Genomic DNA, 18,564 nt, shown 5'->3' on the forward strand with positions numbered 1-18,564 from the left:
TATTTGCAACACGTCTACCAGAAAAAAAAAACACGTAATGGTTAGGGGCATTATATGCCTTTCACAAAGTACTCATCGATAAAGAAATTGAACGGCTGCTTGGTATATTAATCAATTTTCTTCCTTCAGTATAGCTCCCACCATTATGACGGCTTCAGAGTCCCAAATCGTGTATTCGACTTCAAATGTATCGGTATACCAGACACCGGACAAAGGAGAGATACGCATCATATTTTATAGCATCTGTGCCTAAACACGCGTAGTGGCCTTCGTATAAGCCGAGGAGGAAACCCGAAGCCTACGGGAACGGGTAAAACATATAAAGAAAAGATAACAGTGACGGAGGAGGAGGAGGAAACAAGCGAGGGAGGCGCGAAGTTGCGAATCTTTCTCGCGATCCGCCATTGAAACCAGCAGCACAGACAGCGAAAGTTGGCCGGGTTCCCGTCTGAGGTAGGTGTGCTTGCTTGCTTCGCAGTCTCGTTAATTTCAACGCGTTCACATCCTTTTGATTTGTCAAATGGCTAGGAATATAAACATCTGGAGATTTAGTGTACCAGTTTATTGCGCGAGATGCGCCCATGTGAAACACGGTGGACCAGTGTGTCGTATAGAATGGCCTTGTATTGGCCAGCTGTCAGTACTGCTCTATGTTGTCGTGTTAACTCTGCCGTGTCGTTTTTGCGGTTTTGTTCCTTACGTAATAGAGTTTGGTTGCTGTGGGAGAGAATCAGGGTTGGACAAAGTTCGGAGCAGTAAAGTAGATGGAACGTTGATTTAAAAAGCAAAATTAACAAAAGAGGAAAAAAAAGCAGGTGTGCACAATGTTTCGAACTACTAGCTTTTAGAGCCACAGCTGAGCACGCTAACCACACACACAAAAAAAAAAAAAAAAAACGCCTTGACAAGGATATCTATCAATTAAGTTAGTTAATTACACCAGCAGTGGTTTTCGAATACATTTGCAGACATTTTCAACAAAATCAATGCAATCAGAACGAGCCACGAGATCATCATTTTTGAGCGCCATTCCACTCCACCATATCACAGGCACCCAAGAAAACAAAATAACGTGGAATCGGCACATTAATAACAACATGAAACCGAATGCCTCTAGGGATGAGGTATGCTACAGGACGCCCTAAAGAAGGTACAGCGTCCACAGAGTTCAGAAATCTTTTCTTCGTGTTAAGAAATTTGTCCGACATGGTGAAAACACGCCTCTTTCTTAGAACCATGTCCTGACTGGCAACGTACTGGTGTAAAATTTAAACTACTGCCCGTTTTAACTCGTTTTTATCGCGCCTGCCTTCTCTTTTGTCGTTTGCCTCTACTGCACAGGGACCTGTTCACTGATCCTGAAAACATTATGCATGCATTCAATCTTCCGAGTTTGAAATTGGTGAAGTAACCGAGAGAAAATCACTCAGCCTCCTGCAAGTACGCGCTAACACCGCATTCTAATCCAGTCCTTAGAGGAAACGATAGCGTTCAATGTACAGGACTAAGCCACGGCGGAACATTGCAAATAGCTGCATTATGCGAATGTGCAGCGTTACTGACACAAGAAACAGGAAGTATATGTGTATACACTCTCTGTCTACTCCCTGCGTCCTGTCGCAGCTGTTCAGCGTCTTTATCTCGTCAATGCGTACATACTAAGACGAAGAAGTACCTCTTCGCAAGCGTAGGATTTTTACTTTTTTTAAATTTACTGTTGTTTTTCGCAGTTTGACTTTCTGCATCTTCAATAAGCATCGAATTTGGTACAACACGTCTCAGAATATGACGGTTGCTCAGTTCTCGCTGTTTCGCTGTCATCTCGGAAGGAATGTAGCTATTTCTACGCCCTTAACTATCTGGCTCATCATTTCACGGCATATAACGCGTCGTTCGAATTACGTGCTGCGAGCGAAGCAGCGACGTCAGTAATTCACTTCCTTTCCTGGTAAGCATTTTTCAGGTGTAAGCGCACAAAGCAGCTTGGAATGAACTACAGCTTGGGTCACCAACTACAAAAGTGGAGGAAACGCGAAAGAAATGTCAGAATACAAGTTTCTTCTTCCGCGCTTCACGGTTCATTGATCCCTGGCTACTCGTTTATTAATTCGATAATGTTAGAAACTTCGTTGGAAAAAAAAAAAAAAAAACACAGGCGACGTCCGGCATTGGTTCGCTGGTTGGTCGACGGAGGTGTGACGTCATGAGAGCGCGTGATATGGCTGTGCGCAGACTTGTTTAGACAGCAGCGCGTATCAGGCCGACACGGAGCTGCAGAATCTCTGCCAGCGGAGCAGGCGCGGAAGTATGTCACGAAGATGAATAGATGTCGTTGAGTGCACAGGCCTGAGCGTATGCGGGGAGCAGCAAAGAGGGAGAGGAAGAAGCGGACCGAGCGGGCTTGACAGTTCAATGCTGCCGCATTGTCAGCACACCATGTAATTAGCTATCTCATTAATTTGTTTATTTACTTCGCTGGTATTGCGCTGCTGCTGGTTGGTTGGTTGGTTCATAGGAAGGGAAAGGCGCAGTATCTGTCACACTTGCTCTGTGGACACCTGAACCGCGCCGTAAGGGAAGGGATGAAGGTGGGAGTGAAAGTGGATAGAGATAAAGGGGAGCCGTAGTGGAGGGCTACGGAGTAATTTCGACCACCTGGGGATCTTTAACGTATGCTGACATCGCACAGCACACGGACGCCACTTCGTTTCGCCTCCATCGAAACGCAGCCGCCGTGGTCGGGTTCGAACCCGGGAACTCCGGCACAGTAGTCGGGCGTCTTACCACTGTACCACCCCGGCGGAGCCTGCTGCTGCTGCTGTTTGTCGATCCAGAAATATAGTATACATTGGCAACACTTGTTTAACGCATTACGCTGCCTGTTGTCAGTCTACTCGTGTATATTACGGTGCTCAACGTCGTTTTTTACTTAACCACTGCCGACAGAATGGTCGGGGGAGTAGGTGCTTTGAAACATATAAGAGCAGACTTCGTAGCATCTTTACTGCTTGCGCAAAAAATCAGAATTGAACTCAATTTATATTACTGCCCTCGGACAAAAAAAAAGAAGAAAAATGAGGGGAAATGCGACGTATGGCAAAACGCAACATTGTTTCTTTTTAGCCTCTCCCTGAATTTGTTTTAGTTTATTTGCATGTCACTCCGAAAGTGCACTGCAACTTCGCTGATGGGTGATAAAATTGGACTTTCTCAGGCAAAAAAAAAAAAAAAAAAACATAACGAAAAGAAGGAAGGAGTTTCTGCAGGACCCCTTTGTGTTACTGTATACCAGAATCACGACAATCACACTAATTAACATAAGCATATAAATATTACATTCCTTTATTATTGTTAATAATTAAATGTTTAAGAGATTTTGCACCTGATGCTTTTACGGACAATAATTTTATTGCATCAGCAAGGGGATAAGTCGCACCTCGAACTGAGCCAAAAAATCTCGCCATGACATGTCTTACAGGCAGGCCAGCACGAACAAAAGCATGCTGCCTCCCAGTATGACCAATTCCTTGCCCCAATGTGAGCTTTGAGACTTGATTCAGGACCTAAATAGCTAGGATGCCTTAAAATACCTGAGAGTTCACCGACGGAATCCGTTAAAAATGCTGACGCGCATAGCAGCCTTGTCGGGAGAAGCTTGCTGGCTCGTAAATTAATATGTCAATCTAGACCTAATCCTGAGCAAATGAATGCTTTCAGCTGTATTAGGTAAGGAAAAAAAAACAAGCAACTTTTCCGCCATGACATTCACTTTTACTACATATTATATTTCTTCAGTGCATAAATTTTAGCTACAAGAAAAGATGCAAGAAAGCAACTACACACACGCGTGGAATCGGTGTTTTACAACTGTCGTTTATTTCTCTCTCTCTCTCTCTCTCTCACACACACACACACACACACACACACACACACACACACACACACACACACACACACACACACACACACACACACACACACACACACACACACACACACACACACACACACACACACACACACACACACACACACACACACACACACACACACACACACACACACACACACACACACACACACACACACACACACACACACACACACACACACACACACACACACACACACACACACACACACACACGCACACACGCACGCACGCACGCACGCACACACACACACACACACACACACACACACACACACACACACAGACCAATACTGCGTGTGCGCGCAGATCATCGTGGGCGGTCAAAAACAGTATAGACGTAGGGTGCACCACTATTCTTGCTTACATGTCTTACATCGGTAAAATATGCTACCGGGCGTTGAACCTGCGTTTATGTGCCTCCGAGATTACTAATGCAGTTGAAAAGTTCTCACAACCTTGAACTTGCGCTTGAATAACAATTTGTGCCCTAGCAACCACACAAGAGTGAAATTAGGAGAATGAGGATTCTGGTATCACTTGAATTGCTTTAATGATAAGTTCAAATTCAAAGATAAGTGGCCCCCGACTACCAAGCTACCTTCATTATGCCAAAACTTACTTCAGCGATGATCATAGCGATTGACAGATAGTGATATTTAAAAACTTTATGGGCTTCGCGAGACGAACTTTGGCAATGTAGGAGCATCTCCACTAGCGGCTACCTGAGAAACTTGGAGAGTCAGAGATTTTTCATGCCTACTGCATCATGAGGACATGGTTAAGGCTAGCTGACTTAATTCTTTCTTAAAAACAAAGTTTTCTTTCTCTATAAGGATCAAGGTAAAAGGAGCTCTGTCAGCTAGAAAGTTTATCAGAAATCGGAAACCTCCGTCGCATGGAGAGTCTAAGCGTGACGATTACAGTGGAAGCATGGCGCCAGATTCTGGACAGGCGGTTTCTCTTCTCAGATATGTGGGCCATTTCTAATGCTTACGCTCAACATGATAGCGATTAACGCCTGGGTCGAGGCTATGGGAGCTCAGATATCCCAACTTGAAACAGCAGCTGCGTCGGCAAGTCCTCTTGGCCTCGGCAACTTCTACAGCTAAAAAAAAATAATAATAAAAAACTCTCAGGACTGTTACCACTGTGTAGCAAGAGATTCCATGACAGCTGGGAGGCGTATTTTTGTTCTGCGACATTTCAGATTTAGTATAGTTAGAGAACATTTTTTTTTTACTTTCCACTGCGACTACTACTACTGCTACTGCGACCACCACAGCTACGTGAATCCCAATTAACAGACTTTGAGCAGGTGTTGGTGTAAAATGAGATGGGTTTGTATACTTATAATCTTGGACTGCGCGTTACCTTCCTCCATATCGCCCCACATTTAGTGTGGTTTCCGTGGCAACCAACGTTCGGTTACGCAACACACCACCAATATCACTATTACTACCAGTACTACTGCTACCACCACTACCACCCCACCACTACGCCCCCGCCCCCCTACTACTACCACCACTACTACTACTACTACTACTACTACTACTACTGCTACTTTTACTACTACTACTACTGCCACTACTACTACTACTACTACTACTACTACTAAAATTGCTGCTCGCAGCCGAGCAATGCGACACTTCACCACAAGTTCTTAGCTTCCCCTCCATTTCTGATATAGAGCAAGAAATCTGAGCAAGCCTTCTCAACCGGCATTCTCAAGTGGCATGGGCTGTCCGTAGTCCCGGCTTGTTTGGTGTGTGCGAGCTGAGGGGCAGAGTATGAACATTATTTTTGATCGCCTATGTCCTCAGTGTTATTCAATCTAACTTGGACATTTTTGTGATATGGCGATGAGTTATCGAACCCGACCACTCGAGTGCTTTTCCCAGCGATCTTGGCAAATAATGATCCATTTAAAAACAGGGGCGGATTAACATTGATGAGGGCCCAGTTAAAAAAATATATATATTAAGACGGCCCCTATAGCACTCATTACCCTACCCCGCCCCATAGTGTCATGTTTGAGACGACGCATTTTAATATTTCCTGCAGAGAACACGCGCTATATTTACCCGATGAATCTACGGACTGTTTATGAACATCGCCTGATCATATATTTTCCCGCAGAACATACGAAAAATTTCTTAATGAGAATTCACCCACGTGAGAATCTCGCGTCTCCGCTCACAGTAGCGACAAATTCTACGCTTAGTGGAATTACTGAAGCGGCCATCAGCTATAAACAGTCATGATCTCCAAATAATAATTTATTGGTTTTGTCACTGCTTTCATTGCTTCCGGCCAGATTAATAAAACACACGACTGACCTCAACAGCGGTATTTACAGAGGTCAGTTGATTTAACGGCTGGTACGAGCTGACTGAAAGCAAGTTGGAACCCGTTGGTTCTACTTGACCGCCAAATGGGGCCCGCTGACTTCCATCTGTTAGGCATCTGGAACTAGTTAATGTCAGTTGAGTACCATCTGGGGCCTGCTGAAACTAACTGAAACCAGATAGATCCAGCTAAAATCCGTTTTTATTTTTTACATCTATTTGGGCGAGCACAAAGTTTTGTACTTTGACTGGCGAAATATGAAGATGGCTTTGATATTACGTACGATGCGACGAACAGCTATTCATGCATTCGACATTGAAATACATGAGCCTTAATTTTAATCATATGAAATCATGAAAATGATTTCACAATTTTTTTAACTAAATTTGAAAATCAGCTTTTTTTCTTTTTCAATCTGGGGGGAGGGGGGGGGGGTTGAGAACGGGAGGCTTGGTTCACTTGAACCCTTTGAAACCTGGATAATCCGGCATATAAATACCAGATTAGGTACAACGTAGAGAAGCAGCAACAGTAAAAAGCACACATGGCAAAATACTAATGCAAAAATCTAAATTACATTGTAAATATTTCCTCAAAATTGCGTAATTGTAAGTAGATTACATTCCCAGTCAGAACTGACAAAACCGTAGGACAACACAATACAATCGCCTCAAAAGGTAATCGAACAAGATTTATACTGTGTTTCAGTTTTCACGCATACAAAGAACGCAACTAATCATTTATTAATTTTTCTTGATATACTGCACGCCCCTGTAGCAGCTAAGCTTCAATGTGGGCTACGAAAACTTGCTCCGCTATAGAGAATGCCCTTGGCTACGCTGAGTATCTCACACAGATGAGGGCGAGGTAATATTGCACATGCAGAAAATATGCAGAAAATTCTTCATACTTTGGTATCAAAAAAGAATTTTAAAATGGTTGGCCCCACTGTACTTCCTCCGGTGAATTTAGATGCGACATGTAGCTGTGCGCTGTTTCTATCGAAGAATTCGCCTCCCATGTCACATGTGCGTTCTGCAGCGTTCTCTTTTTTTCAAGTCAGCCACCACCTAGTAGATGGCCTTAGTGTAACGAATGAAAATTAAATTTCTCTTAAAAAGGGACAATTACATTTTTTCGCCTGCCCGTAAACTCTGTCCCAGCCAACTGAATTTTAATGCGAGAAAATTCGCATTGGTCGAAAAAGTGACGTCATATGCTGAGCGGCAATATATATTTTCCGCACCAAAGCGCACCGCTCTCGGAACACACACTTCTAGCGAAGATACAACATGACAGTCCTTCACACGGTTCTTCCACAAACTGATTAGTCTCATCTATATAAACAAATCACAAGGCACATTCAGTTTATCAGAACAGGCAAAATCCGAATACTATTCTTTTTAAGGCGAAATACTTTTTGGCTCAGGGGTGGTGCAGACGAAAATCTTCACAGGAAATGTCAGCGTGAGACCGTCCCGAAGCACACAGCGGTACTCTTGAGGATCAAACGTGCCTCGATTAATCAACAGTGAACGTTCAATCCTCATATCATGCATCTGCAATACCGAACGAACAATGTGGAGGTGGGATTTAATACTGCTGCCTCTAATGCCGCAAACTTAGTGCGATCCTATGAAGTTTGTTACTACTGCACACGGCAATAAACAACTTAGCAAAAAGTTTGTAACATACTTTGCACAAAAGATTCGGTCGATTCTCTTCGTTAGTCTTAAAGCGATTATTGTCTGGGGCTTTAGTGATAATATAGTATGCTCGGAACAGAAAGTGGCAAGCAGAAAACCAGCGTCATAAGATGCCGGGGAAACTTCCAGCAAGACAAGGCAAGGCGAAAATTTCTTATAAAACACGCTAGAGATATCATTCGTGCCAGGAGATATCTAACCCTGCCGGCTGTTTATAGGCAAAGCATGAGCAAGCGGCATATAATACATCTCACAATAAATTACAGGGTAAAATAAACCAAGAATTGAGCTAAAGTTGAGCACGCCACCGACATCTGCGCTTCGGCTGTTATATACTCGATCCCGTTGGTACAACCTGAATAAAGATACCTGTGTCTGTCACATAAAATAGTAGCTTACGATTGCAGGCTATTTAATATGCGCATGTGATATTAGGCGCACAAATTAAGAGATTATGTAGTAATTAGGCGAGAAGCAAGTGCATATTGGTCAGGAGTGAATGTACGCGACGCAAGTGAATAAGAGAGAAGTGAGCAGCGAAGCCAATCCTTTCCTACCTGATACTTTCTTAACCGTGCCAAGTTAATAAGCGGGTTATGTGTTGCTCCCAGTTCCTTTCGGTAGCTTCTGCTGGGTAATGTCCATGCCATGCACGTTTCTTTTTCCCTGTACGTCCCGCACCTCGTGTCATGATCGTCCATTTTAATAAAATTAACCTTGAAAGTAAATATATATTTAAGTGTTGTACTTAGGGCTGAAAATGTAGTTGACTACTCTTTGAAGTTACAAGATCACGGAACAATTTCCTTCTGTGTAAATATCACCGGCAGAAAGAGAATGAAATATAACTTGATTACAATGCCTTAATTAAAGCCGCATCTACACAGCAACATGCATTGTTTGTTGCATTTTATTTTCTATTTATTTCGAGGCCTGAATTCAGGCACGAATTTTCATCTTATTTACCTAAGTTTCGTGCTAAGGTGGTCTAAAAATGTTTCATGTCTTCTGTTCTCCCAAGCAGGTGATTACAAGAAACTATGAAGCGTGCTGCTCTACTTACCACTATCATCGCCTGCTTACTAGGTAAATTCGATTTGCCTTTTTGCCTCCGTATGAGAACTTTGCCACGCACTGAAAACAAATGCACACAGATCGATACAGTTGGCTCAAGAACGTGCGTACAGACGGTGGCTACGCGGAGTTATCAAATTAGGCTCAGAAACATATGCAGTGACGTAAGAATTTGCGGAGTTACCAAATATTTAGATATCCACTATGCACATCGCAGTATCAACTAAAGGCGAAGAAACATGCGTCTTTAATGCGCATACAAAAATGTGTAATCAGTGAATGGCGTTATGAAAAAGCACTGTTATTGGCCTCATTTTGTAGGTTTTCACTAATAATATAAATATTACCTTGTTTCGGAAATGCGAATCTCTTCGGCTCTGCAAAACAAATTCGTTTAACCTTTTACGTCCGAAATCGAAACTGCGGCAGAGCACCACCATGCCTTAGCCACGTTGGCATGCACGCGGTGTAGCGGTGACGAGCTCTTTTTCCAACACACGGCATCGTCAGCATCGTTGCATCCAGTTCGGTTGAGGAGCGGCGAATAAGGAGCGGCGTACCTATATTTAAATACTAACTGTAGTATTTTGCGAAAGGGTCTGCTTACTGGGAACCACTTAATTTTCGCGAGCTAAGCTTTCGGCGGAATTGGCTAAAATAATAAAAGATATTACCTGAATATAAACTTAGCGAAGCGGAAATGGGCTGTCCCTTAGGGTTCCCATCTTTCCCGGAAGTGAACAAGAAGAACGGCTCCACATAAGGAAAGGAAAAGATGATGGAGGAATAGAAAGCCCTTCCCTAATTATGACATCCCCCCCCCCCCCCCCCCCCCCCCCATTCTGTGGCGGCAGGTTCTTCTGCTCGACCGGAATTCGTTCGTTGTCGCAACAGAATAGATTGTGTCATTTCGAAGGCTCTAGATCTTTGCAGGAACACAATTATAAGGTATCGACAGGAGGGCCGGCCCGGTCGTGTCCTAGAATTAAAAGCCCGGTCCTACCTACCACAACGGAATATAATCAACAGAGGAGGCGAAAGCTGCGAAAGGGCACGGTCTTCGGCATTTTTTTTTTCTTAACGTATGCTTTTCACGGCACCGGTAAGGTGCCATCGATGGGCTGATAAACATGAATTAAGCGGTAGCTTACGCCCCGGATGCTTTTCACAGGTGCATTTTCCCGCATTCAACGTGGCTATGTCGAGACTATGCGCAACTTGTGAGGGTCGACAGAGCAGCGCGAATTCTAGAGCGGATGCCTAAGAAGGCGTCGAGAAGAGGCAGCTTTTCTTCATTTATGGTACTTGGTAGAACCGAAGAGGCGTTCTAATGTCCCCACTATATTTCGTTTAATTTTTATTAGCGCATGTACTTTTTTTCCATTTTTGTACATTCACTTCTGGTTGGCTATATAGACTAAGTGAACTCCGTGTTATTTATGCCGGACGCCATGGGCATATCCGCAGTTTCGCAAAAAATTGCGTGTACTCAACAAGAGAGCCATAGCCTGACCGCCAAGGATATACCATGGCTCAAGTCAACGTTACTAGACTAGCTAGTCTAGTAACGTTGGCTCAAGTCCAGTCCAAGTCCAAGTTAGAAAACTTCGAAACGGCCTCTTTCGGCCCAGGCTTTCGTACCGAGTGCGAGCATGTGCACAGCTCTAAAGGGGATTTCGTTATTCGACTGACTATGTTTAATACGCTCCGCGAAATATGTAAAAATAATGTATCCGTGTACATTGATTCATTTTCCCGCAGGTAGCATTCATTCTGATGACCGTCACGATCGCCAAGATGTCGTCCAAGATTCCCTGGGTCAATTGGAGAGAGACAGCTTGCCGAATAAAGGTATCATAATCATCATCATCATTTATTCGCCCCTGAAGATTTCTGGCGGGACATCACATAATGTCTCCGGCCCTGAGGGTTCAATAAATAACAATTAGGAAAAAAGAGGGGAGGAGGAGTAGTACAGAAAACATTAACACTGATAGGGGGCCAAACGTGGATTTGGTTCACAGTTTTGCTGCCAATGAACCAAATATAACAAAATAAAATGCCAACAATCACACGCGCTTGCAAAGAAATCAGAAGTGAGTTCCGCGCATGAAATTGTCAGCAAAGACTAGAACGTGAAACATTAGCTAACAGAGACTGACTCGCATTTCCCACAGGAGGATCGAGCGGCGTGGCCCAAGCGAACCACTTCATTGATTTTGTTTTCTTGGAAAGGATGCCCAATCTCATAAAAGAAACGCCTGGTTTATACCCATCAGCGCCACTGTCTCCATTCACATTCACGGCAAGTGCTACTAGTTCCGTTTACACGCTTGTATGTGTCTTCTTTTCGGACTTGTACGCCAGCGATGTTGCTTTGGCCCGGCACGTCGGGATGCGTGAACCGTTTACCATAGTGCGTGCAGCAGCTGGCAGCCTTGCCACGACAGCGCCTATTGTACTTGGCAGGCTTTACTTGAAGTGCTATTCGCACAGTATTCTTGGCGATACACAACAAAAACTAATCATAAAATTTACCAGAAAGCAGGCGTAACTTGCATGCTTGCATGTATCGCTTGAGATCAAAAAAAAAAAAAAAAAAAGAAAAAAACGTTGGCTTAGAAGCAACTGCAGGAGAGGAACATCTATTGAGCCAAAACATATGCCGTGACTTTTCGGTTATGAAGCGTTAAAATTGAGCTCACAAGCCAACCCTCAAATAATTGGATCCCGGCATGCAAGTTGGCAGTTTAAAAGTATGTGTATCAACAAAAGCTGCTGTGCTTCTTTCAGGTTTCCTTTGGCGCCTTGGTAAGGTAAAATGCTTACATGCTACAGAGCTACTTCGTTTTGTAAAGCGCCCTTTTTCACGTGCGGTACTGGTACTGTGATTATCAATAAACACCAGGTCAAGGTTAATCTGTTTTGGTTATACATAATTGCGGCATTCGCCTAAAAGCTTCGGACGCTGCAGCAGCATTTTCTGTTATATATATATATATATATATATATATATATATATATATATAAACTAATTGAGCTGAAGAAACAAGAGCCGCTTTAGTGCATGTGTGGATTCTTGTCCAATTTTTTGCCACAATTTTTAGATCAAAGGAGCTATCGCACTTTTTGTGGGCTCAAGATTCCTAGCGAACGCCAGCACTGCGATCTATAGATACTGGAAAGCAGGTGTATTTTTTCTTGCTAGTATCATTTCCTCGAACGGGTAAAGGAATTGTATCAGCGTTCAAGCAAGAATGCACATCCTCTGTGCAGGTGGAGAAGACAGCCATCACGAACCGAGATCTGGTAGTGAACGTCACGATGGGTGGGCTCAAGAACTTCGACACGGCCATCCGGCGTTTCGGCGACTGCGAGCCAAGGCAGGAGGCCGGCAACTCGAGCATCATTTGCACGCTCAGTTTTGACGGCATCGCCGCGGATGTTTTCACAGTGGTACGTATGAATGCCTCATTCCCTGTATACAACAGACGCATTTATGGCTCACACGCCGCACACTCGCGATCTCAAGAAAACGCCCTGAAACAACTATCACGCTTAACTTTTATACAGAACTGGCTGATTTCCACCACAGGTCTTCGCGCGCAATTCCCGGAGTTATGCCCCGTAGTATGCTCATTTCGGTCCTCGTTCTTCTAAGCTATGCATTGCAGCAACAAAAGAACGCTCCCACAAATGCGGAAGATGAGGCCATTGTCATGATTTCATGCTTCGTTGGCGTATATATACACGCCGCGGGGATGCAGTGGTTAGGGCGCGCGACTGCTGTGCCTGAATGCGGGATCGAGTCCGGCCGCCTTTCGATAGAGGCGGAAAGCAAAAATGGCGCCCATGTGTTGTGTGAATTCAGTGCACGCTGAAGAACCCCAGATGATCCAAACTTCCGGAGCCCTCCACTGCAGCGTCTTTCATAGCCTGCGTTGCTTTGGGACGTTAAACCCCATAAACCAAACCGAAGACGTAATAATACTGCCGCAGTGGTGGCACGAGCAGAGAGTAAGGGCAGTTGTCAGTTTGTTCTTGATGTCCTGGATATTTATTTCCCAGTTTTTTTATCCATAATATTTTGTTTCCTCTTTTTTGCAGGTCAAAGGAGACAATATTCTTGCCACCGTAAAATCGGTGAACGTCGATGGTGTCGTACACAATGCTACCGGGGTGTTCGATTTTACTAAGGCGCCCAACAGACCAGGCTATATTCGCACGTTCGTCATCCGGCACGCCGACTTCTACGTCACGCCTGGGGACAACCTGGACCTGAACGCGGTTAGAATGAGCGAGTTCACATATTACATAAGTAAATACTTGAGGGACACACTATACTCCTACCTGTACGGCCCTTACAAGAGGGTGCTCGACTTTGCCTTTGGCCCGATGACGCAGTGAGCGAGCTCTTCAAACACCGCTATGTGGGGTTTTTCCCCGACAAACGAAAAGAGGGCACGAAAATTGTCATGATTGTGTCATGAGCTACGAAATGAATAGCAAGTGTATTGGAAAGTGTTCGAGCATTGTATAGCATAAAAATAAAAATAAACTGTACACGTCAACAGTCTTGCAAGCCTTTCTGCACTTTTACGCGCGCGGACGCAAACACGTCAATTGGCTCTAGTGGGATTTTAGCATAAGCAGCCTAATTATTTAAAGACACCAGTTATTCAGAATTTTAGTTTAGGCTAGACGGAGATGAATTAAGAACTTAAAAAGGAGTGCGAAAAACGGGCGGGAATAGGGGGGAGTAAGTAAAAAGTAATGCCCTTCATTTTGTTTTTCTCAAACATTGTTTATTAAAAGTTTGTCATTCATAAACATTGCAGCCGCATATCTGCCAAACCCATATTATATTTTCAACATGTCACCTCGATCAATTAGCATGTCCTTGCCCCACCGGTGAACAAAGGAATACACGAATTCTTTGTGCCAGCTTTAACGCGATACCTTTAGATGTACGGTTCGGCGGAAACAGCGGCATCTTCGCGGATGAAAAATCATGATTTGCGAAAAGTGGTTATGACGTAGTGATGAATTTACACGTCATGACATCGCTTGAAAGAAAATATGGGTGGTCACGTGGTGGAATCCAACTTCTTACCCGCGCGTCACGGACGGGTACTGTTTCCATGCACGTTTCCTTGACTGCCTTATTATGCAGATATGGTGAGCGCTGTGAGTGACATTGTGTGAATAACCTTGAGATGGAGTGTGTGGTTGTGTTGTGCCACAGTGTTGCCGTCAAGGCTGCGCAACTAGAACTTCGAGATGCAGTTGTGAAATTCCAGCGTTTAACTCGCTATTTTATACTAATAAACAAGACCTTCATACCGGGGAGCAGGGTTACTACAAGCAGATGCCATCCAAGTAGCTGAGGGAACCTTTTTCTCTAAAGTACTACATTTCCTGAAATCAGAGCAAGTGGTGCCGCATCCAATACCTGGAGAGGTGGGGCTCTGGTCCTCGCCCAAAAGAACCGGACGCCGTGTGCATCATGCAACATTGATGAGGACCCACGGCTACGATCATGCTCAAGCAGATAAGCTTCCATGCCATGTACGCCAACCTATGGCGTGTTCATTTCAGACTTACAGGGCGTATAAGGCGGAGAGTACTATATATGTGCTCATGCGCAACGACATCCGCTTCATTTCACAGAGTGAGTTTGTTTGTATGGAATATCAATGCAAGAACGTTTAGAGCAGCATGCGGGGTTCGTACCCAGCGCCCCTTATCGTACAGCAAGATATTCGCAATCAGAAAGCCACACAGTATGTCCCCCCCCCCCCCCTTTGTTTTTTTTTTCTCACTGTACAAATTAAGAAGCAATCTTTCCTCTAAATCTATGCCACCTCCTCCAAAGCCTGGACATAAAACCGGCTTTGCAAGCGTACGGAATTCGTCCGTTTAGATGAGTGTTTGTTGCATTTACTACGACCTCAGATGGGCAAGCAGCTCTCAAGCTCTTTTGTAATAAATAAAAAAAAAAAACACCAGAGCAAGAAAATGGGCAGAAAGACGATTCGGTGACGTCAGTCACAGAAGCAACAGAAATTAGCAAAGGACAGACTTTATTTTATTTAACTCCAGAACTCCGAGTACCCATGTCTGGTTCACAATATGCGTACGCGAGGCGCAGAGCCGTCAGCAGAACGGAAATTCTGATCTCTAAATGTCGAAAATGACTAACAGAAGTTCGCTTGTTATCTTTGCGGTTGGCTCCACCACGCAATTGAATTGTGGCCGCATTCAAGCAGTTAGCATCTGCGTCTCGCAGGTGGACAAGACAGTAAACCTGAACCGAGACGTGAATGTGAACGTGACGGCGGTCGGACTCAAAAACTTCGACACAGCCGTGGGGCGCCTTGGTGACTGCGAACAAGAGGAAGCTCGAAACTCGAGCACTCTCAGCTTCGACGGCATCGATGCGGTTATTTCTACAGGGCTATGAATGATGCCCCTTGTTCATAGCAGCGGAGGAGAAGCGAAGCATGAGAGAACAATTACATTTAGTTTTATCTTTCAAGATAAATTCTGTACACATTAGTGCAGAAGGAACACGAAAGCTCCATTTTGTAGAAGAGTGGATAGCAAGGCGAATTAAAGCGCAGTGTTACTTGAGGGCAGGAAGCAGAAACATACAGAAAAAAGTTTTACTTAGTTACACTGTTTCCTGGCCCTTTAAATGTGAGCATAAGTACTCGTTGGGCTTTTTCTTCCCGTGGCAGTGCGCATATTTTAGTATACATGGTACCCTAAACGGGGTACAACGTCCCAAATACACATGTGTTATCCGGGATGGTGGAGAGGTGTTGAGAGATTTTCTTCCAGCCCGTACCTGAACATGGACCCCTATCTCATAGGAACAGCGGCTCAGTGACGTCACTGGTGTTGGCACGCAATATCCTGTGCAGTCCCACTCGACCTAGTACCCACATACCTTGGGCATTACTTAAAAGCCTTTCAAGTTTATCGTACATGCATTCGGATGTCGTGAGTTCGGTTCCCACCATCGATACGTTGTTTTTTCTTCTACTTTGTGTTTAATCATCTTTCCCCTAAACAGACTGCATTACTAATTTATGTAATTATCGAAGTTAAAAACTAAAAAAAAAGACATAGTACAATCCCCAATGCTTTCCCTGGCCTCGCCGACTGTTGGCTTCTTTCCTTCATGTATTATAACGAGCACCCTCATTTTCCCTTCATTTATCTGCTTGTAGCTTACGGGGGTCTCGGTTCTGGCAGTCTTGAAGCCATAGGCAGCGTAAGAGGGTTCTAGCACAGCTTTCGCCCTCGCTCTTGATTACGTTGTACGTGTCGCTGGCGGTAGCACAGGACGTTCCACGTCCGCCGCTATGGCTGAGGGTGGCGCTGGTGAACACTCTAAAGGTTCGTATACAGACAACATTAATACCCAAGAAAGTAGCAGGGGGGACAGCGGCCGATGTAGCTCAGTTGGAAGAGCACCGGCCGCGATATTCGGAGGTCGCGGTTTCAGTTCCCACCATCGGCATGTTGTTTTTTTCTTCTACTTTGTGTTTAATCATCTTTCCCCTAAACAGATTGCATTACTAATTTATGTAATTATCGAAGTTAAAAATTAAAAAAAAAGACAAAGTACAATCTCCCATGCTTTCCCTGGCCTCGCCGACTGTTGGCTTCTTTCCTTGATGTATTATAACGAGCACCCTCATTTCCCCTTCATTTATCTGCACGCAAGTTAATATGGCATACATAATAAATAAATACAAAAAATCCTTCTTTTAGAAACAATTAAGTTTTGCACTACTACTAATACCACCACCACTACTACTACTAATGCTGCTGTTAGTGCGCTGGTACAATTACCACTGCCACTACCATCGCTACTAGTACAGTTACTATTACAAGTTATAGCTTCTACTGATATGGTATAATAACACTTGATCACCGCATATAGTGCGCTTCAAAGTAAATGCGCGGGGACATTAGTATCCATTAATATGGCGAGTACTGTGCGATGCGACCACATCCTGTTTACTCACGCTTTGGACATTGGAGCGACGGCGTGCGAAAAGCTCTTGCCTCACGCGGCCCCTAACAACGGTGGTCAGAGAGGACAAGTTGTATTCTATTCACGCGCGGGTTTAGGCGCTCGTTCGCCAAATAAAGCGTTGGTGGGGGAATGACACACGTCGAGGGACGCATAAGCTGCTCCCTGTGGAGGCCAGAGCGAGGAACACGTACCTGTGAGTCACCGACTCTTAAAGGCTGCCACGTGTCGGCTTGTTCGCTACAGCCGCGGCAGCACACCGTCGGTTGCGCCCGCACATCAACGACACTAAGGTCGTACATCGTAAGGGCGTATCGTCGGGCGGCAAGGTGCTTATAACGGGGGCTATTAAAGTAAAGCGTTTACGCGAAAACTAACCATGATTGTCAGCAGGCAAAGGAAATGCGCTCCACAGTAAACAAAGAATAGCAGAGTCCGCGAAACAGTCGAAAAACTAGCGGATTACCAGCATGTATGGCTTGGCTTTGTTTAAATTCAGCGAACAGGCCAATCACGTGTGAGGAGACAAAGCGGACTTATGAGACTCCGAGATGACTTTGGGACCTCTTTCTGTAACCTTCTGTATAATCAAAAGATTTCTGTTTACTTCTGAATAAACTTTGGGAGTTGTCATGGACGCCCAAAGCGGGCCTGTGGGACGTCCCGGCGTGCCTTATTAAGATAACTCTACTTATTCAGTATTTTATTCGCACAATCATGAATAGGCAGCATGAAAACAAAAACCACCGAGCAATGAGTGAAGATTCACGCCTGCTTTGCATTAGGGTTGAACTCCCGTTCTTCGGAGGGGATAGCTCTGTAAAATGCATCTTGTCTTAAATGAAAACGAGTTTTACTTACATTTCAACCAACTATTAGGGCGTCGAAAATTATTCGTGGAGAGTTAAACTAGCAGAGAATGTAAGGTTGCGAAACTTGGGCTGCATCAACGTTGAAATATTCTGATTGGTCCTGACAAATCTAAACGGAGCGAAACTAACTTAAAGGCCAAGTAAAAGTTAGAGACGTGCGAATAACGCCTTTTGTAGACTGAGTAGAATAGGAACAGTGTAGCTAAATACTGAATATCATGTGAATCAAAAAGCGATAGCACCAGTTAGCCGAATACTGATCGAATCTTCTCTACTTTCACAAATATTCGTACAAAATGAGAAACCGTGCGAAACGTTGAAGCTGCACCGCTGATGTTGTGGTACAGTGCAATACCTTGTGAAGTTAAAGCTGTAGCTGGTAAAAAAATGCAACAGTGATCACAGCCTCGAGGTCGCTGAGTGAAGCCGGTATATTAACTTATAATCTTGAAGTTATAGGTTACCGGAAAAATTAACTTTTGCTGCTGATGACAAAATAGACTACATTAAAGGTCGGGACATGACGTGGGTGACAGCCACGCGTGATCTCCGAGACCGAGCATCAAGGTATGATTTGCTAAATTT

At 44.3% G+C, this 18,564-nt stretch overlaps 1 protein-coding gene across 2 annotated transcripts; it reads left to right on the plus strand.

Moving 5' to 3' along the window:
* The first annotated feature begins 360 nt into the window (after positions 1-360).
* Positions 361-13,635, plus strand: LOC146197840 (salivary anticoagulant protein P23-like). 2 transcript variants are annotated; one of them, XM_084593089.1, is made up of 6 exons: positions 361-453; positions 9,011-9,072; positions 10,822-10,911; positions 11,238-11,365; positions 12,337-12,516; positions 13,168-13,635. In XM_084593089.1, exons 2-6 carry the CDS (start codon positions 9,027-9,029, stop codon positions 13,465-13,467), a joined length of 744 nt encoding a protein of 247 aa, XP_084449215.1. In that variant the 5' UTR covers positions 361-453; positions 9,011-9,026; the 3' UTR covers positions 13,468-13,635. The 2 variants fall into 2 exon arrangements, with proteins under 2 accessions (XP_084449215.1, XP_084449216.1); XM_084593090.1 differs by having other exon boundaries at positions 397-453; positions 9,008-9,072.
* The last annotated feature ends 4,929 nt before the right edge of the window (positions 13,636-18,564 follow it).

The sequence above is a fragment of the Amblyomma maculatum genome, chromosome 2 (genome assembly GCF_055883805.1).
Source record: "Amblyomma maculatum isolate TAMU_Amacu chromosome 2, ASM5588380v1, whole genome shotgun sequence".
Classification (NCBI taxonomy): domain Eukaryota; kingdom Metazoa; phylum Arthropoda; class Arachnida; order Ixodida; family Ixodidae; genus Amblyomma; species Amblyomma maculatum.

Bases quoted from the DNA above. Each gene is read 5' to 3' on its own strand.
- LOC146197840 (XM_084593089.1), top strand. From the start codon at position 9,027: ATGAAGCGTGCTGCTCTACTTACCACTATCATCGCCTGCTTACTAG. The intron at 10,912-11,237 runs GTATCATAATCA...CATTTCCCACAG, and splicing joins AGACAGCTTGCCGAATAAAG to GAGGATCGAGCGGCGTGGCC. The intron at 11,366-12,336 runs GCAAGTGCTACT...TCCTCTGTGCAG, and splicing joins TGTCTCCATTCACATTCACG to GTGGAGAAGACAGCCATCAC.